Source organism: Dermacentor albipictus, chromosome 2, assembly GCF_038994185.2.
Source record: "Dermacentor albipictus isolate Rhodes 1998 colony chromosome 2, USDA_Dalb.pri_finalv2, whole genome shotgun sequence".
Lineage (NCBI taxonomy): Eukaryota > Metazoa > Arthropoda > Arachnida > Ixodida > Ixodidae > Dermacentor > Dermacentor albipictus.
Window position 1 is genome coordinate 42,650,929 of NC_091822.1, and position 21,105 is coordinate 42,672,033.

The 21,105-nt window shown below is 47.6% G+C and overlaps 1 protein-coding gene and 1 pseudogene across 3 annotated transcripts in view; both read right to left on the reverse strand.

Annotated features, from left to right (window-relative positions):
• Positions 1-21,105, reverse strand: part of LOC135912784 (3-oxoacyl-[acyl-carrier-protein] reductase FabG-like) — a 98,416-nt gene that overhangs the window by 33,065 nt on the left and 44,246 nt on the right. For all 3 annotated transcript variants that reach the window (XM_065445333.2, XM_065445331.2, XM_065445332.2), the window contains exons 3-5: positions 10,816-10,908; positions 7,378-7,516; positions 3,692-3,732 (exon numbers count right to left, since the gene is read on the reverse strand). In XM_065445333.2, coding sequence (XP_065301405.1) covers positions 3,692-3,732; positions 7,378-7,516; positions 10,816-10,908 — 273 coding nt within the window. The remainder of the gene's footprint in view (positions 1-3,691; positions 3,733-7,377; positions 7,517-10,815; positions 10,909-21,105) is intronic.
• On the reverse strand, positions 2,776-2,955 carry LOC135912803 (U2 spliceosomal RNA; annotated as a pseudogene).

Below are 21,105 nucleotides of genomic sequence, written 5' to 3' on the forward strand. Positions count from 1 at the left end.
ATTCAGATTTGTCTTGTTTTTGCAGATGTTCTTGTTACGTAAACAATATTGTTGAGCTGCCAGTTAAAGGTTAAATATAGGCAGGGTCTACAATCTTCGAACAATTCAACATCGCACTGTAGCCGAAACTAGAGTAGCTTATCTTCTGAAATTAATTTAAATTTTTACACTGAATTAGCAGCAGAATAGCGTGAAGACGAAAACACTTCCGGCATCGTTGTCCAGTAGTGTATGCCCATTCCACCATGTGGAATCTATAGTCAGTACTTTCTTTTTGATATGTTCTTAAATAATTATATTTCCCAAGGAATTCCGCGTAGATAACGAGGAGCTGGTTTTGAAATCCAAACAGATTTGCGTGAAACCAGAAATGAAACATGGTATTATTGAACCCCTGTTGGTGTTATTGCAATAGGCAGCGCGAACTAAACTCCCTTAGTTTTGCATATAATACTGGAAGTTTTATGGCACCTGAAATTGAAACAACAGATGCAGAAAGAACAGCAAAGTTCATTGGCTTCGTGTGCGTTTGGTGAAATACTGGCGCCAACTTGCGTGCCTCGGTGTGTACTGCCGCCCGACCGTGGGAAAGGAACCGAACGCTGTGACACGACGCCTCCTCAACTCGCTCCTTTGCTTCTCGCATCGCTTCAGGAATCAAGCCTGGGCGCTGTCTTCCGTAACAGCCCTACTTATGTATACAAGAGAAACGACGAAACCCAGCCTTCGAAGATACATACGGAAGAAGAGGTAAAAGATAACCATACAGGCTGGGACTAGCAGCAAAGTTCAATGAAAAACTTGAGTCGTAAAGAAAATAAAACCAACGCGCGCATGCGCCATTGAAAACCAGGGAGTCCTAAAAAAACAACGCTGAATGACACAACCTAAAGACGGCATTTTTCAAAAAAAAAAAGCCGCTTACTTGCATGAGAGCGCTAAGGAGGGTACGCTTGCGTACTCATTGTGACCGTGCTTTTGGATTTGATATGTTTCTATGATTTCTCCTTCGCATTTCGTGGCTCCCCTACCAATAATTTGAGCATCTTCATAAAGAGGATGACAAGGGCAACTTCGGAATTTAACAGGCAAGGTTGCCCTTCCACCTGACATCAAACACGCTTCATGCCCGTTTAATCGAACATTGGCCCAGCGTTATGTTTGTCCGGTGTACACACTACCACATGACAACGATATGCGATAAATAACACTGGTAGTGCAGTCTGTGAATTTAGAAACCTGGCGAATACTGCAGACTTACGTTTCCGATTTTCACTCCTAGCACAGTCTTGAAAGTTTACATGAAGCCGAGAACACCACTCGTACGCCATGCCAAGTGGCTACTTTTTTTAGGAAACTGAAGCGCTTCTGCACTATTCCCCATATTGCTAAATTCGCAGACTCCACTACCAATGTTCTTTATCGCATACCAGTTTCGTGTGGTAGTGTTTACATGGGGGAGACGGGACCCTGTGTCAATGTTTGATTAATACAGCACGAAACGTATCTAACGTCAGATGAAGGGGCGACCCTGCCGGCTTACTGCCGCAGTTGCCCTCGCGATCTTCTTTATCAATATGCACAATTTATTCGTAGGGGAGCCACTTAACTTGAGACGGAAGTCATTGAAGCACATAAAATCGAATAAAGAACAAGGTCACAATCAGTGCGTGAGCGTACCGTCCTTATCGCTATCACGTAAAGAAACAGGCATTTTTGGCAAAATTCCGCCGTTATATTATCATATCATGAGAAGCCAAGAAGCACTGACACCCAGGACAACATGGGGGAAATTACTTGGGATTGATAAAAGAAATAAAGGAACGATGAATAATAGGCAATGAAAGTGGATGAAAAACAACTTGCCGCAGGTGGGAAACAATCCCAGAACCTTGCCAAAAGGTTGACTGCCTTTTTTCTCGCCCTTAGATTGTGTCACTCAGCGATATATTTTATGACTTCTTGAATGTGAATGGCGCTTGCGCGCGTTGATTTTCTTTTCTACCCAAGTGGTTCATCAAGCCCTGTTAATAGTCCTAGTGTGTGTCTTTTGTCTCCTGTTGTGTACGCGTCTTCGAAGGCTGGGTTTCGTCGTTTGTCAAGACATCTGTCCACAGGCCCAGCAGACTCTTCCCTGTGTGTGCATGACCCGGGCGGGAGCGTTCCGTCACCGCAGACCCCCAGAAGAAATGCGTTCGCACCCCGTTTGCCACTAGCTGATGTTGGCTGACCTCTACAAGCAAATACCTTAATTTGTGGGTGAATATCCTGCTTTTCAGACAGGCATACACTGCGATCTTGAACAACAGAGGGTTCTTGACGCTGTTTCTCCGAAATGTGTGTGAAAGGCGCGTTAAGGTTGTGTGGAAGGTATGCAGGCGCATGTGCAAAGTCACACCCCTGCGCAATGCTTCCGGTAGCTAGGACATGAGTGCAGAAACTGCATGTGGCCGCTGTTGGCAGGAATGCGCTGATAGCTGCACTGCCAAAAAATGCAGGAGCATTACTCCTAAATATATGCATACTACACGTAAATAGGTTGAGACCTCATGGGTAAAGGAAAGTAGTCGCATTTATGCTCCCCTGGCATAGTGACTATTACGTCGGATGGGCAGCGCTTTTTTTTGCTTATGGCGACTTTTTCATCATAGCAACATGTTCCATCTGATGCTCGGTTCATGCCCTTCCACAAAATTAATTGTAGGTGTCAACTCAACTACCGTTTTCGCGTTGGATTGTTTTTACAGCGAAGCTGTATATGGCTTTTTCTGTCCCCATACGTGGGCCGATACCAAAGATAGTGCACTATCAGGCGGACCCACTGCGGAAGTGAAGCTGGATTTAAACACTCCGCAAACTTGCAAAAGTAAGTTTAATATGCTAGGTCCAAATGCAATTCGTAAGACATATTAAGCTAATAAGAACAGATACTACACTTTGGCCAGCGTCAGCCACGTCTGCGTTCGCACCACCCTCTCACTATCGGCCTTCCAAGCGCTTGCGTGTTTTCTATCCTTTCATTCCGCTCTCCCGTGGTGGCGATCCCGAAAGCGTGGTGCCTGCTAAAACCGAGGGTGGAAAAAAATGTAAACCGCCCCTGCGGCCCCGATCCTGCAAGCTTAGAACGTCCCACCGGAGCAACGGACAGGTTTCGGAAGGAGTTTGTGGGAACCACTTTTCTGTGGCTTGTGTTGTGTGTGATCGTTTGTGATTTTCCACTGACCTCACAACCATTACTGCACTGCCCGACGTCCATCAACGCATGATCGCCTTGGCTACAGTGAAGGAATCTGTGCCCTCCGAGTGCGATGTGGTAAGTGTCTGTTCTAGGTGCCGGCATTCGTTAGTAAAAGGTGTCGTGCCGCGTTTTGCAACAAGACATGGGTATGTATGCCTCCCGGTGCCTCATTAACTTCCAAGGCTCTACATCGTTTAGGAGCGGCTAGTCGCACCTCGCCTCCCATTTATGCGCATGCGGCGTTTGACGCAGCGCAGTGGACAGTTGGCCGTCAGAAGGCCTACATGCACAGCTTCGCTCGTCATCCACCTTACAGAATGAAATGGCACCAGATTTCTTGAATATGAAAACATGAAAAAGAAATATACCATGACTACCTTTAAGCCGTGCACATATAAGCCCCTGCTTCAAATTACGACGAGCATACTAAGGTCTTTTTAAGATTCTACTTACCGCAATTGTCGATGCTATGCTTGAAACGTTGACAATGCTGCCTGGAAAATACGCATCGCTAGATGAAGAAGCAGCGTCGCGCATGTACCAAGCTTGGCAGCAGAAAAACACCGCGTCAAGCACTTCTGTATTGTCCTCTGGTAGCTGGGAAGTTACGTTATAGGCCACGAAAAGCAAGATAATTGCGCTGTTCTGGTCTTTCTGAGATGCATTGCCGAAGCAGGGAGGCTCACCGCTGGATCTCACTCACATCATGTGGCTGCTGCCGAGCTTGCCACGTATGCAAGGTCTCATGACATTCGTTTATACCGTTTCATGGCCTCTTACGAGCTGCCTTAAGGAAACTTACGGAGCGTAGCATTGCAAAACTTCTTCACAGCGCCGACAATGCTTTCTGGCGCCAGGCAACATTGGTTTCCCGCCATCATTGTAAACGATAGACGCCATAGACACGCATGCGGTGCCATGACAGAGAGGTGCCACAGTAAACGCTATTAAATCCTCATTTCTGCAGAGTTCTGACGCCCCATATGACCTTGTAAATGCGAATTTCCTTCCCCGCAACGGGATCAGTAAAGGACCTTGGCATGATTCAGCGCCGGCAATACGTTCGCTTCTTTGAGTAAAATATTAAAATACTAATAAAACTCACATTTGGTTCCAAGAACTTGAAATATGTACACAATGGCACACTTGGACACGTGGATAGATTCAAGCTGTCGCCGCTGCCCTTGACCAGTATTGCATAGTCAGCTTAGGCTCGACAAACGGCACGTGCCTAACGCTGCTAACGGCTGTCTTTTCATTTTTAGTGTGAACGCCGTTGCATTGAACTGGGATAGTTCAGAATTCAGATGCCTGCTCATGAAATCGGAGCCCTTTGGAAGTACAGCAGTTGTCGCTAAGTGGGTCCATAGTACTCGACGTCTTTGTCTGATATGCAGTAAAAATCAAAACGCTACAATTGTGATCATGAAACTTCATTACGATGGAGTGACTGCGATTAACTGAATCCGGGTTAAATTAGCTCGCGATTGAATGTACCAATGTAGCAGCACACACTCCGGATGGAGAGGGAGAACATTTTGTTTACGAAAAGGCAGAGAGGCCGGTCTGGGCGGTAGCTTACTCTGGCCTCTACACTGAGGAAATGGTACAGGCCGAAGGCTCAACAGGGCTTGATCGCAAGCGAAAGTACCCATGGAACGGCGGTAGGTAATGCCGCAACAAAGGTCACGCCACGGCCGCGGGTACAGTAAGATATTGGTGCCATGAACGCGCCGTTAATCGTGCGCACCTATCACGCCTCACGGGCGGAACTGTCCACGCTACTGCCCATCCAGGAGGGCTGGATACACCGCGTAAAAAATAAGACCGCGTGGCGGAGCAACTGACTGGCTATAGCGCCTGCACGAGTCTTTCACTTACAATGACAGCCGAAAATCAGGTTTGGCTGACTGTAGCACAGGGTTGGCGGCATTAAAAATATCCCCTCTGCTAGCAACATGCAACGCCGGATATTTTTGCGCTGCATGAATTACATTAGATCTAATAAATAATATCTATACAGTGAAGGTGGTTGCTCTGCGCAACGTGTTTGCCCGCTGAGACAGTGCCTGCTGCATCCAGCAAGCACAGTGGTATTTGCCTGTCAGGTAAGTAATCTTCGCTAAACGCGGCCTTATTATTGTTCACATGTTTCTCCCCTACTTGTTTCACTATGCTATTCTTATAAAACTTCTTTCTTCACTCATTGTTTCTTTAATTTTGTAGTCTTGGCTTCTTCCGCTTGTTCGCTATAATGTCCTGGTCACAGAGCGGCAAACCTAGAGCAGGCTGCGCTGCTGCGCTCCATAGGCTCGATGTCTTGGTAATGCGAAAGATGTGCTCACTGTTGAGTTTTGAAATGAAATAGAGACGCTGTCAGAACCACTCTAGCCGTGACCCAGCGCTGGTTCTGTTTGAGCAGTTTTGTATGCTCGAGTTTACCGAATCATAAACTCACATACGGTTTATTCTCACCGGGGGACGTAGAGACAGATTTCATGCTGTTGCGACTAATCTTTTGTATGTTTCGAGCCGATGACCACAGCATTAAGTGTGTTCTTAAGAGAATTTTCAGGCAGAATATGGGCACAAATTGTGACAGAAAACGGTGAATTGTTAGAAGATGGACATGTTGCTAAGGCAAAGCCCAACCTAAGTGACCTAGTGGAAAGAAGATTAGGCAGCACAGTCTTATTTTGGACGAGAAGAAAGGGGGTTAACCGAGGGGCCCGATTTTTTGGCTTCTTATGGTAAGTCTTATTTTGGGTAACTTATGCCGAGGAGCGAGAAAAAACTCAGCAGCCACGACAGCGGTGAGCCCCGTCGCGGTTTCTCGAATGGGATCCCTTTACTCAGTTCACATAATACCATGATTCTATAGTTAAGCAATATTTTTGCGCGTAATGAATGATCCAAACAGCACCTACGTTATTACTAGCAGTATCCTGTCGTAAGCAGTAAACGATAAAAAAATACGAATAGAATAAAAAAAAGGAACCGCTGTGTTATTGTAGCCTTGGAATACAGGAGTTGTAGTTTATGCAGTACAGCGGACATAACGACGTTTCTCGCGTCGGTAGGAGAATATGCTCCAGCTATCGCCACGTCACGAAGGCCCGTTGATAGTCAAGCATCTGGCGCCTCTGAGCTTCACTGAATCCAGTTCGGACGCGGTGCATCGCCAATCGGTACCAGGCCGATTTCCGCCGCCGCTGCCCCCGGAATCCCTCGCCGCGCACCAATCGGAACACCAGCCAAATACTAAGCCAACCATCGCGGCACTCTGGAAATGGCGCCTTGGCATGGCAGGTGAGCAAAGCGCAACAGTTACTATGCAGATTCTTTGTAAAGTGGTAAGAGGGAAGAGAAACTTCTATGAGCCAGTAGATCAAAATTCGGAAAGCTCGGCTAATAATGTGATAACGAGGAATTGTGTCGGCAGATCGTGCAAGTAGTAAAATGTTGCGGGCTCTCTCCTTCTTTTCGCGGTATTTCGAGAGTGGACAGCATCTATGGCGGCGCGAAAGGTTACTGTAGCTGAAGACCCTGCACCACTTCAGATGCCGAATGTCCCAGCGTACACAAACCATCAGATTGTACCCATGTTACAATGAATTGACCACAATGGTCAAGTATGCTAGACGGCACATGCAAGCTCATTTTGCATGATGGCATGACAACCATACACTGTGGGGCAAGCTTATCACCGAAACGGAAACGTTTCTCTGGCAGAAACCAAGCAGAAGTCAAAATTCAATAACAGGCATCCATGACAGCATTTCTATATAGAGTGGGTGAAATCGACCTTTCACCCATTCCTTGGCAAAAGTACCTACTGGTTGGTTCACTAGTCTTGTAGTTTAGAACTCGATGAAATAACATCTGATCAGGCGAAATAAATCCTATGAATAAGCTGGCTCAATGAGCACAGTAAAAAAAAAATCCGCTTCTGGATCTGAATCAATCACTTATTGATTATACTAGTTCACTTTTTGACTCTGAAATAGCGATCTCTGTACAACTCCAAACGTTACCTTGTTTTGCTATGGTCAGCCACCTGCTTCATTTGTAGTATACAACCATTGCAGCCTGCTAAAGTGATAAAGCGCCCAGTGGAAAAGCATGCATCGAACCTGCACCTTTCGTTCGCCGTAAGTAGGGAACAGTGTATTTTATCATCCAGAGAGGACCCCGAAAGTTAGTTTGCCAGACGAGATTGTAGTCCTCTACAGTTGAGTTTTCAAGAGTCTTCCCCATGGTGATTCCTGCATTGTTCACCTGTAATAAATGAGAACGTTACAAAATGTCACAATTATTGTTTTCAAATATGGCCAGCCCTTTTAATCGGATGCCATAGTTGAGTCAACTGTAAGGACAGAAAATGCCAGTTCCAGGAGCACGAGAAGACAGGGACGGGACGGAACATTAGAGTTATCACATTGCTACTTTATTCCCGGTGGTTTTAGTGAAATGCGCACGTGCTACCAGCTTGATCTGAAAATGCATGTGGAAACCTATGTGCTTTCGTTATAGCGCTGGTTTTTTCTATACATGTTCACACACTTTGATTAAAAAAAGAAAGAACCTGTCCATGTCTGCTTCATCCTGTCCTATGAACTAAACTTTCCGTCCTCAATATTCTTCTACAGTTTTCCCAAAAGAATATCTATGTATGAAGAATGTGAATGTGAATATGACGATATGAATATCTTATATGAAGAATTATACATCAACCATCATCATCACCTACCTATTTATGTCCACTGCAGGACGAATGTGTCTTCCTGCGATCTCCAGTTACTCGTGTCAGCCATAGTCAAATAATTTACCAATACCACGACTGATCCTTTTATTGTTGCTTACTTCTCCGTAGTTTACATGGTGATGGAAGAACATAACTTTAAGAAAATAAATGAAATAAACGAAAATGAAAATGAAATAATCCTCAAAGTATTCTAAAGCTGTTCATTGAGCTCCTTGCTTGGTTTCTAGCAACATTGTTGCAAATAAAATTTGTCATTTCAGTTCAGCTTTTAATGTACGTGTAGTTATTAAGGCGAAAGCCTGAATTGCCTCATGGGTGGAAATATTTGACGTCCTTCGTTTTCGAAAAATTTACCGTCCAGTCTTATGGCACCAAAATTCAAACGCACAAATATTGATGGTGCCAGCCACGATTATAGGTGGCACTCGAACCCGCAACTTTTTGCGGGAGTCTAGTCCACGACCGTTCGTGTTATTTATAGTAAAGTTAATTAAGGCACTAGCACCCACGAGCCTTGGTGGGACCGAAATTGAACGACACCAAAATGGGTGGTGCTACCATTGGTGGCCGAATCAAGGACTATTGGTTGCTGTGCAACTTATGTGCTTTGTTGTTAATTAAGGAACAGTTAATTAAGATACAGTAAGTTAAGGCACTCGAACCTACGACATTTCTTGTTAATAAAGACGAACATAATCAAGACACAGCCAATTAAGATATAGTTAATTAAGGCACTCGAATCCGCGACGTCTGGGGGAATCGCACTCTCGACCTTTGGTCAGACTAAACTTCAATAACACCCGCGATTGATGTTGCCACCACTGATGGCCAAACCCACAACCATTGGTTTTATCTAAGGTGAAGTTAATTAGGAAAGAGTTAAGTCATTCGAACCAACGACATTTGGTGGGAGAAAACAAGTAACAGGAAAAAGAATGTATTCGAATGAGAAAACAGGCTTTCCCCTTAATCCTCCATAGCATACTCTGAAGTGACTGTCAACATTTTAATTTGAGCGAGAGAGCAGGATTGCAGGGACTTATGGCTGTAGTGTGGTGCGAGGTTGAATTTTACGGACGCTTGAGCGTTGGACTACGCACCACGTCTTCGTTACCATCCGCCTGCGATGAGTGAGCCGGCGAGTGTTGTATACATCGGTTGCAAGAACCACTCTTTGGGCCACTCTTGCTCCGTGCAAGCTGGCAGTAAAGGTAACTGTACACTTTGTACACCTTGACCAGAGGGAGCCGCGAGCCTCTCTTATGAGCGACTGGCAGCTGTTGGAGCGTGCATAAGTAAATCATGCTAAGTAATCGTGTCCCGACGTTACGTTGGCACTTTTCTGTCCATGCTGCATTATTCTAAGTTACTTGTAGATTCGAGGGAGTGGGGTATCCGAGTGACTCTTGCGTTTCAAAACGCTTATGACGGGACAAATTCTCATTCATAATCCAGGACTGAAGATGTTCTTCGAGAGATAAGGTGCAGCAAGCGAGTGAGCGCGTTATGTTAATTGCCTGCTGATTGGATTTCTCTGGTTTCTGTGCAAAAGCTTGCTACTGCAGGTCCACTCGTGAAGCCTGGTAGCCAACCTTTTCAAAAGTACGTTTTGCGGGAAACACGTTCTCAACAAAGTAGAATCTTTAATTCAAACATATCAAGTATAAAATATGGGTCAATACAACGATCTGGTTAAGAAGCTCGCCATAGTGGGGGACTCCGAATAACTCTTGACTGCGTGAAGTTCTTCAACATGCACGCAAAGCATGCTACACGAGCGCTTTGCAATGCGTCCCTGTCGGAATGCAGCCGCCGTAGGGCAGAATACAACCCCTGTCTTCGGGCTCAGCAGCGAAATGCCACAGCCGCTGAGAGCTGCCGCCAATGGGTGAAAACACTTTCTCGCTTACCAAGCCGGCGTTTCATCCCATCGTATGTGCGTCCCACCACGTTTATGAAAACGTAGCTTTTCTTTGCAAACCTCGCCTGGCTTCGAAATCGTGGCTATGGCTTGGCTACTCTCTTGCCGAACAGGCCAACCAATGAGAGCGGACTATGCGCGCCGTGGGTTTCCTTGCAACACCACCAGATGGGGCTCGGGGAAAAGAACTAGAAAGCTATCTTTTTGCATCCGTGGCTGCTCCGTAATGAGGAAGTAAACACTTCTTGGGATAAAAGGGATTCCAATTGCGCTATGTACGTAGGGGCATGCTGTCTATGAAACTGATGCGTTCAAGGCGTCTGTTATACTCAGTAGTAATCAGAAACTCCGCTTAAGAAAAGGCTCGGTATAATTAGTGTTTGTCACTGTGTGTCCGTGCGTACGTGTGCGTGCGCGCACTTGTGTTTCCACTCTTTATGCATTAACACAAAGCTTCGTTGTCTACAGATTCCAACTGGTTGGATCTCCGGCATTTTCTTCAAATAATAAATTTTATAAATAACAGTTCTTGCCGTGATTCATTACGAACGCCTGTTGTGTGATCGTCGTTGATCGAAGGATGTTACCTACTGTGTTAGCTACTGCGGTTACCACTATTCAACTGGAGGTGATTCTCGCTCTGCTAACCACTTCTTACTACTCAAAACACCGTAAAATGATGAAGCACATCACGAGGAATGTGACAGATACACCAGTAAAGAACGACAGCGCGGCTCTGTATGTCGCTGTAATTTGCGTTGTGCTTTTCGATTCCACGCGCTTTACGAGTTACCAGGAACCAGGCAGCCACAGAGATTGATTTGCTAAATACCACTACGTAATCCTAATGTTGTACCAAATTATGCAATCGACAGTAATGCTCATACTCACCAGTATGTCAATTTTTCCAAAATGCTTGGCTGTCGCTTCCACTATAGCAGCAATATCCTCCTCGACTGTGATATCGCCGGGTACCACAAGCACCTGGAAATAATCAGAATATAATACACTGCGAAAGTATAGCTATGGCACTACGTTTGGCATCCACATTAAATTACAGTCGGAATAGATTTGCCAGTCTCCACTAACGGTACGTAACATCTTAGGATCTATGTCATGCCCTTTAAGACTGCGGCTGGCCTTGAATTTATTCTTCCAATACTTATCATAAGTTAGTACCATCGGAAAATGCTTAGCCAAGGTTCACTTCAATAAATGTGAACACTTGAAATTTCGGCATCATCTTACCTGTAAATGTCGCCAAATCTGCACCATTGAATTTGTTCCTTGCAATATAATCCGATATTCTGTCTTTCGAAAATAATTGTAAATTTATAGGAAGGAAGTATAATGATGCCCACTACATCACATTTATTAACAACACTGACTATAGATGCTTGCTATGAAGTTAAACATAATTAAAGGGATCACGGAATACATAAGCCTATGCCTCAAGTACGAAAGGGAGCAAAAGGAATGCGGCCAAAGCGGTAGTAGACAGATACGAGAAAGAAATTACAAAATAAGGGAGGTCCACCAGAAAGGAGATTACCGTTTGCTGGCCTACTCTGGGGACGCCGAAGAGATGGTTTAAAAGCAAGGTCGAAATAGAAGAGGAAGACAATATGTACAAATACATAAGCACAGCCGTCAACCAGTAACAGTTAGTGCTACAGACTACTACACAGCACTGTTGCCTTTACGAAGTGCGCCGGTGCATTCGTCACCACATGATGCAATGACCGATAAAAGTGGCACTCCGAAGTATTCGTGTATAAAACTGGCGTTTCAACACACGAGTGACCAAAGTCGCGAGACACGGCGTATTTAGAATATAGGCAACCACAGTCGTCAAACACTTCCATGTGGACTAACCCGAGAGTTACTTCTGACTGTAGCTATCGACATAGCGTGGTCTCAAGTAGGGAAGGTCCAGATAGGTTCGGAAGGCACATTGCAGGTCGGTACAGTTTGTGAGAGAAAATTATTTTCTCGATGAATGACCAACGAATATAAAGGAAGATGGATAGGTGGCTCCCAAATTTAAACATCTTGGCTAAAATATTCAGAAATCCCGGAAAAGGAGAGCCACTCAAGAAAGACCACAGTACTAGTGCATATAAGGCTAACATCACACACTCAGAGGTTGCCAGCTGTCGTCCTCCCACTAGTCACGACGATTCCGTAATGCATAAGCGCTGCAACCATGTGAGGTGCGGAAGCGCCCTGAGTGGACCTGGGGCGGAATTCACTAAGCGAACTTACGAACAAAGTTTCGCGCAAGAAGCAGCTCGCGAAAGAAAGCGTGTTCACGAAGCTGAAAGTGTTCATAAGATTAGCAAGCTTGCGATGCCTGCCACTGAAACGACCAGCACTATAGTCGAAAAAGGGCGCATGTGGAATGGTGTACCACAGGTGCGAAATATTGTACTTGTGCCAATAGTAAGCGTGAGTCGATTCGAACAATATAAACAGCCGTCGCAGCTGCCGGCACAAGAAGAAATTTACAAGAAATGGGGGTAATAGTCCCACGAACGTAATTATGTCCACGCCGCTCGAGCTAACGCAGAGTTAGAGAGGCTAAGTTATTATGAGAGAAAAGCTGAGAAGTCGGCCTAAATCAAAGTTCTCACCTACTGCCCCGCGTTGGGGGAAGGTGAAAGGGTGTACAACAAATAGAGAAGGTATTGATTGAGAGGGTGAATATGGTGGTGAAAAGCTACCATTGTCCAGGACACCTCAAAGTGTCTCGTCCAGTACGCTCTTGTGCAAAAAATTTGTTGACAGCCTTCAGACTATGAGGCTGACGACCAGGATCAGGTGAAGGTCCAAATATTACCTTTTGAGTCAACGGTGCTACGACAAATTTTGACAAGATGTGTATCAGCCATTTTCTATATATGAAATCATGGGCAGCTGCAAAAGAGGTGTTCTGTCGTCTATGGACTACCGTATTCCTCACCATTCCAAGTGGTCGCCCAGCCGATGAGATTCTGGTTACGCAGGGCGAAGGCCACATCTAATCATAATGTGTGAAGCAAGCTTGCACTACGCCTTTTCATGGTGGGTGGTATCCGCATTTTCATCTCCCAGTCGAGTTCATGAAGTCAGCGATGACGATGGCCTTGCGAGGCCCAATATACTGCGGTATTGTCGCGCAGACGTCTATACATTAGGGCATTAGTGTCTGGTCCTGAATATAGGATGGACACTGGTGTGGCAATAATGTGGGCCGTCTTTGCTTCCACATCGGTGAGCTCATTTTTATATAAGTCACAGTGTCTCGGAATGCACTGAAAGCTTATACAATGACCAGCTGTTTTTCGATCCCCTCTTCAAAAGGACATAGGAAGGTTCTCGTCTGAGTGCGGAATCGATCAACTGGAGTTCCGGCTATGAACCGCAAAACATATTCCGAGTCTGAGGCGTCTCCATCGATAAAACTTGATTATATACCGAATGGCAACAATCTTTGCGGCCATTGATGTAGTTTGGTGGTCGAGAAGGAAGCGCTGACCAACGCTCGTATTCGGTATTATAAATAACGAGCTTGACGTGGTTGTTGACACCCACCCGTCAGTAAATATGCGTATGGAAGCGGCATATTTTTCAGATATATGGGGTAAAGTTAGCTGTGTGAAGAAGACGCGTTTCGCTCTACCGCCGCATCGCCAACGCGCGGCTCGGCTCTGCTCGCGCTGGCGGATGGTGGTGTCTTTTCGGGCGGTGCTTTGGGCTGCCTGGCCGTTCCCCAGTCGCTGTGCCCTTCACGTAAGGAGCCGCTAATAAACCTATTCTGAATTGATGGAAGTGCAGGGCTTCAAACCCCGTCGCTTAAAACCTTGGAACTGCGATCACGAACGCTACTGTTCGCCAAAACCGACAGCTCATCCCAAACGGTGCCAACGGCACAGTTCGTTACCTGCACCGGCGTTGCATGACAACTGGACCCCAAGATCTTCAGCAGTGTAGACTACGAAGACGTGGAAGACAGGTTATCGTCATACCAACGGGTGAGCGCGCCCAAGAGGGTGACCCGGCCAAATTGACTGACGTCATCTTTTATCTGGCGAGCCTTGCCCAACTGTGGTTTCACAACCACGAAAGTGACACGCCCACTTGGTCAGTCTTCAAGACAACCTTAATGAAATTGTTCGGCCGCCCTGCTGTCCGCAAGCTACGCGCTGAACAACGTTTGCCCGCCCAAGCACAGCAGACGGCAGAAACGTTCGCTAGCTACATTGAAGACGTCACAGGCCTTTTTAAACGAGTCGACACCGCCATGCCTAAAGTTGACAGAATTCACCACATATTGAAAATAATTGATGACGACGCATTCCAGATGCTCCTAGCCAGGAATTCGCGACACGTTTCCGAAATCGTCAGCCTATGCCAGAGCTATGATGAGTTAAGGAAGAAACGCACTTTGTCTCGGCGTCCTGCGGGAAGCGATGACTCGTTGGGGAGCCTCGACACACCAATTTGACCAATCGACCATGCAACAATCCTTATTCTTTCAGCGGGTGAAGAACTTCGCCCGTGAGGACGTTCCACGCCAACTTTCTTCAGTCCCCTTCTCCTAGGAGCACACCTCCCGTCTACCGAACACACTCCACACTCTCATTTCCGAACAGGTCGCTCAATTTGTCCCTTCTGCATACAACCACCCATCTGCAGCCGCGAATCTGAACTCTGCACTGAGAGTGGAGCATGTCGCCATGCCTGTCACTTATGCGCAGTCAGTGCTTCCTGTTACGCGCCTCTTACGCATTTGCAGGCAGTACCCATGCCTCCGCCGGCGCCTTTGTCAACGCTGTCCCAACCGGTGCCACCGGAAGCCAATGCTGCATTTTGGACCGCACCAAGAGCTGATCATTGGAGGACACCTGACAATCGTCCCGTCTGTTATTCCTGCTGTACTCCCGGACACGCCGCCTGATATTGTCGCTGTCGGCCTCAAGCGTTCGGCGACGCAGTTCGTCCATTAAAGTACGGCAGCCAGCCCTTCCACCAATACGCCGCTCCTTCGCCCAACCGTATGCTCGTGCTAGCCTCCCAAAATTTCCGTCACGTCGCTTGCCATCCCCTCGCTGACGCTCGCTCTCCCCATTGGGTCGGTCACTCGCACCATGGCACTAGGAAAACTAAACATCGCAGTTCAAGAGGGAAGAGCTGCGCCCCGTTCGAACCATCTAAGTCGTCGTGCCTGTCCCGCTAACGTGGTCGAAGTTCCCGTAGAAGGTGTTTCTACGTTCGGTCTTTTGGATAGCGGCGAAACCGTTCCTATGATAGCCACCAAACTGTGCCAAAAGGTGACCACGCCGCTTTTTGGACTGTCGCTTCATACGGCAAGTGCGTCGCACTTCACTCCCCAAGCAGCCTGTACTGTACGTGCGCTCATTCACGGCACTGTTCATATCGTCGAGTGTATTTTTGTTCCCGCCTGCTCACATGACGTTATCCTCGGATGGGATTTCTTATCCAGTCATAAAGCCGTAATCAACAGAGAACGTGCCGAAGTTGAATTTTCGCCTCTGAGTGACGCACCATTACACGAAGGTCGTGTTCGCCCTTCTAAACTTCCGTGCGCGAGGACACAGATATTCCGCCTGGCTCTTTCACCCTCTACCCGTATCGTGCGATGTCATCACTGATTCAACGGTCCTCTTCACGCCATCCACCGTCTTGATGATCCGTAAAGCTCTACCACTACCCTTCGCAACGCTTGACATTACCGGCAGCTGCAGCAATACATACTTCTAATATAGCACCTCGATTCTTCGTCATTGGTTGACGTCCCCGGGGATTCTTTTGATGTCGACTCCTGCCAACAATCTGCGATTTCAGCGCTTCAGGAGACGTCCAGAGATATGTTCTCGGGTACCATCGCCGACATCCTCACACCTGCCGAACGTGCCGACCCTGTTGACCTCCTGCTCCACTATAAAAGTTAATTTGATGTTTCACAACTTTACCTGTGCGGCACGTTGGAAGTGCAGCACTGCAGTGACACCGGGTCGCGTAAGCGGTTACGCCCACCACCATACCGCGTCTCTCTACCGAAGAGCGTCGTGTCATTACCGCCCAAGCATAAGATATGCTGAGCCGTGACGTTATTCAATGTTCGCACAGTCCCAGGGCATCCCTTGTCGTTCTCGTTCACAAGAAGGACGGGTCCATTCGCTTTTGCGTCGATTACCGATGGTTAGATAGGGTAACGCGCAAAGACGTCTGTCCTTTGTGTGCATCGATGACGCCCTCGAAAGTCTTCAGGGAGCACAATTCTTCTCCTCCCTGTACTTGTTTTCAGGGTACTGGCAGGTCCCGATAGCTGCAGCCGATCCCCAGAAAACCGCATTCATTACGCCTGACGGCTCAGATGAATTTAACGTGATGACTTTTCGGGCTTTGTAACGCCGCTTCCACACTTGAACGACTCATGGACAACACGCTGCGCGGCCTCAAGTAGTCTATGTGTCTATGTTACCTCGACGATATCGTGGTTCTGTCGCCTGGTTTTCCGACTCACATGCTCCACCTCACACATGTTTTGACCTGTCTAACGAACGCCGGCCTCCAACTCAACCTCAAAAAGTGCTGCATAACCGCACGGGTGCTCACCCTCTTTGGCCACGTTGCGTCTAATCCCTGTGCTCTACCCGATCCTGCAAAACTTCGAGTAGTCATTGAGTGTCCAAAGCCTAAGACCATCAATGTACTCCGAAGCTATACGGGCCTATGCTCCATATTCCCGGCGCTTTTTTAGAATTTAGCGTTGATAATGGCACCATTGACTCAGCTTCTACGCGGTGATGCCGTCCTTTCCTCCTTGTCCCCGGCATGTGACTCCGCCTTTGCTACGCTGTGTTGTCTTCTAACCTCCCCACCTATTCTTCGCCATTTCAGCCTATCAGCTGCAACTGAGGCACATACAGACGCCAGCTGGGTTGGTCTCGGCCCCGTCCCCGCCCAACGAAAGCCCGACTACTCCGAATACGTAGCCGCTTATGCGAGTCGAACGCTGAGGAAGCCTGAGGCCAATTACAGCGTGACCGACAAAGAGTGCTTGACTTTAGGATCAGCACTTGGCAAATTCCGACAATACCCATGTAGAAGGCCATGGTTCGCCAACTTGAAAAATCCCACAGGCCGCCTTGCCTTTTGGAACCTACACATCCAAGAGTGCGATATTCACGTCGTATACTTCAGCGGGCCCACACACTCAGACGCAGACGCCATGTCCCGTTCACATTTACCTCCAGAATAGGCCTAGGGAACAACTTGCGCACACTCCGTGTCGTTCTTCGACATGGACTCCTTTGCCACAGCACATCGTCATAACCCTTGCCAGATTGTCTATCTGGATCATCGACCATCCCTGTAACCCGAAGCCTCCGACGCCAAGCCGTTCATTTGGACATTTGTGACCAACAGCTCCACCGACGCAATTACGCTCCTAAAGGCTCTAGGTGCCGTTCTGGTTATTCCCTGCAGCTGAAGATGACAAATATGTCTCTTTCCACAATGATTCGCAATGTGGCCACGGCGGAGGTTTCAAGACGCTCGAACGAATTCGCACCTCTGCTACTGGTGCAGCATGTACAACTTTTACAAAATTTGGTTCTGTGCCGCCTTGACTGTCAACGCCGCAAATCGCCGCCTTTACGCCCGTCTGGTTCCTTGCAGCTGCTCCAGTGCCCTACCAAACCCTCCGATTGCGTCGGCATCAACCCATAAGCCCGCTTCCTATCACAGCAGACGCCAATCGGTGGATCGTAGCTGCTGTTAACCATTTGACATGCTATGCCATAACCACTGCTTTACTAACTGCTACAGTGAAGGATGCAGCCTCTTTCGTCTGACATCGCTTCGTTCTTCGACACCACTCACCTCAAGAGCTCCTCAGCGATAGAGGCCGCTCCTTCATCGCAGAAGTCGTCGAAGGCTTGCTTTCACAATGCCATATTATCTATCGGAGAAGCACGGCATACCATCCCCAGACTAAGGGACTCCAAGAGCGATTTAACCGCACACTATGTGATGTGCTTTCGACGTGTAGTCAACAGCAAAAGTTTACGGGATGCGGTTTACCTTTCAAATGTGAATACCCGCACTGTTAAGTCATGACACTTCGTATTTTATGAATCGCTGTGTAGGTGGCGAAGGCTACTGTGCTGGAACATTTATTTCGAGGCTGTGTGACCACGCTTCGCGAGAATTCAGCTTCTTGGGAGACGCTGCGGCCCGTAAACATTTGCGGTTGACTGTACATGACATCTGGTCGTTGTATCTGGGACCGCATCTTTCCGTATATCACGTCCGCGTGCAACACCGCGATCGAGGACACTACGGGATTTTCGCCTTTTTTCCTCCCGTATGGCCATGAGCTTCAGTATACCATCTACACACTCCTCCCATACCGTCCAGACAGACGTCTCTGAGTGTCTACTTGTGTCCGACGTCGCCCGATAAGACGGAGAATGCCGCCAGCTCGCACACACCTTTGCGGCACAGAAACAGCAGTGCCAGAGAGAAAACCGCAACAACTAGCCTCCAAACACCGCCTGCGCTCGAGGCTCTCTTGTGTCGCTTTCTGTCCCTTTTCAAACGCCCCGACTTTCCTCAAAGCTCGTCCCAAAATTCGAAGGACCTTATCTAGTCTTGCAGCGAACATCCCCGGCGAATTTTCTCATTGAACCACTGTCACCACCTGGCGACTTGCGCCAGCGTGGACGTGACATTGTCCACGGCTCGTGTCTGAAGCCCTACCCCAACCCTCTGCCTCCCGATTCTTAAGTCACCCTGATGGCGCTTTTTGTTCGGGGGGAGAGTGTGAAGAAGAAGACTTGTCTCGCTGTACAGCCGCACCGCCAACGCAAAGCTCGGCTCTGCTCACCCTGCCGGTTGCTGGCGTATTCTCGGACGGTGTTTGGGCTGCCTCGCCATTCCCGGCCGCTGCGTCCTTCGCATAAGAAGCGCTAATAAACCTTTTCTCAACTGTTCAAGTCCACATCAGAGCATACGTGACTTTTTTAATGACTCAGGGAATGGATAGGTTCACCACATGTCTTGACAACGTACACGCTTAAACGGCTGCTGCTATTGCCTCAGTAAAAGCTCAGGGAAGGACGCTCTCATGACGCGTATGAGATTTCGTAAAAGTGCTGTCTGGACGTAGAATGCGATTGGTCGATAGTGGGTGGAATTGACGGCGGGTCACTTGTCGGAGACATACTTCTAACGGTTCGCATTAGAGATAAGCATCTATAGGAGGTACGCGTGCTTCCACAATCACGCCCTTTGACGAAGTGCTGCGTGGCAGACCAACGCATGTTCTCAGTGCTTGAGCTCGTAAGCCATCAAGTGTATGTCGGCAGGAGGCCCGGATGTTTGTAACACTAGGTAAACTGCATCATAGGTAGCCTACAAAAAGTGATGCATGCAGCTGAAGCAATGATCTGTCTGGCCCCATTTCATGCATGCTCTATATTTAGGCGTGTACATGAAGCTGCTTAATGGTGACTTGAGCATCGATAGTCGCTTCAACCAGCAAAAGTTTCAGGCAGTAATCACACCTAGGAATCCGTGGTGCGTGACGTACGGTATGGCTAGACCGTTGATCGCAATCTTGTAGCAGTTCATTGCCTTGCGAATATATGCAAGGGCCGCGCACTTCGCAGTCGCCAGTTTTAGACCTCGCTACCGCAAGTACATCGAGGTGACCAACACTGCGCGTTGCAGCCTTACACGAAGTTGTGGCCGCGACACACCAGAAGCCCATATGCAGATATCAACATATAGGCTCAAATTAGTAGTCCTTTTCACTATATCGGCGAGCTCCATAAGGGCTATAATGAACAGTGTAGGACTGAGTTCGCCTCCTTGAGAAACCGCACGGCTGATTTGATAACGACGGTGTCCCGATCTGTCGTCGTCATCAACATGATCCGGCCTGTAAGGTAGTTCCAGTAAAACCAGCAAAAGGCGTTCCAGTAAACCCGTACAATAAACCAGTAAGGCCGGTCCAGTTCCAGTAAGGTAATTAGCCAGTAAAACATCCTACTTCCAATTCCCAGCTCCTCAAGTGCGTCAAAGACGGCATCACGCAGCACATTTTCAAATGTACCTTGACGTCCAAAAAGAGTGCTCCTGACAAGCGTGAGCGCTTCTTATCCTGTTGGACACTTGACATCCAGTCAATCAGGCTATCAGTGGAGGATCTTCCTTTGCGAAAAGCCGTCATCATCTGTGGGTAAATGTTGTACTTTTCGTGAAACCACTCTATCCTCATCAGCACCATTCTCTCCACGGTTTTGCCCACACTGTTTGCCAGGGCAATGAATCTGTAGGAACATAAGGCACGAGGTGCTTTGCCAGGCTTCAGAAGCACTAACAATTCTACTGGTTTTCCATTTCTCCGGCACAGAGCCCCAAATCCATGATACACTGAAGAGGGAGATGACAACAGTTCGCGCGTCTTCCCCCCAAAGTTCGCAGGGCAGCGTATCTGATGCCGCCTGGCTCAGCCACCGAAGATCTTCGAGAGGAAGCGAGTGTGGTGTCTAGTTCTTGCGTCGTGAACATGATCCCAAGGCAGCCATATCCGGATAGTGGAGTTTGTCCATCAATTATTAAATGTCGACGAGAAGCTGTAGCCACATTCCTTTTTAGTAGCTCTCTGCAACCTCTGCATTGTTTCTGCATCGCACTACTGCCAGAGCTCGGAATTAGTACTTTTCTTGGGAGGGACATTGTAAGCTTCGCATCACCTGCACAATTTAACTATGTGGCTTGAGAGAATGAAGGCAAGTACAAATTCCTCTCCAGTGCTTAGTGTCCAGTTTGTGAAGCTTCCAGCGCACGTGTCGTTGAGCTCGCTGACAGATGGAACTGTCTCAGGTAGATTTGCTTCTTCGGTATTTCCTCTGGGCGTCGTGACGCACATCTCGTAGTTTGTCGTATCCGATTTCGATTGAGCTTCTAAGTGATACGCATATGAATTTTGTCGTGTCAGGAAGAGCTGGGGTAATAATACGTTCTAGGTCAGGCGGCGTACATTGGTCTGAGCAAGCGTTTTCAACCAATGTCTAGTAATCTCGCCAGTCTGTACAACGAATACGAGGTGGAGGAGCTTGAAGGAAGCATTGTAGTTGTACATATGTAGGTGTGGATGCCGTTATT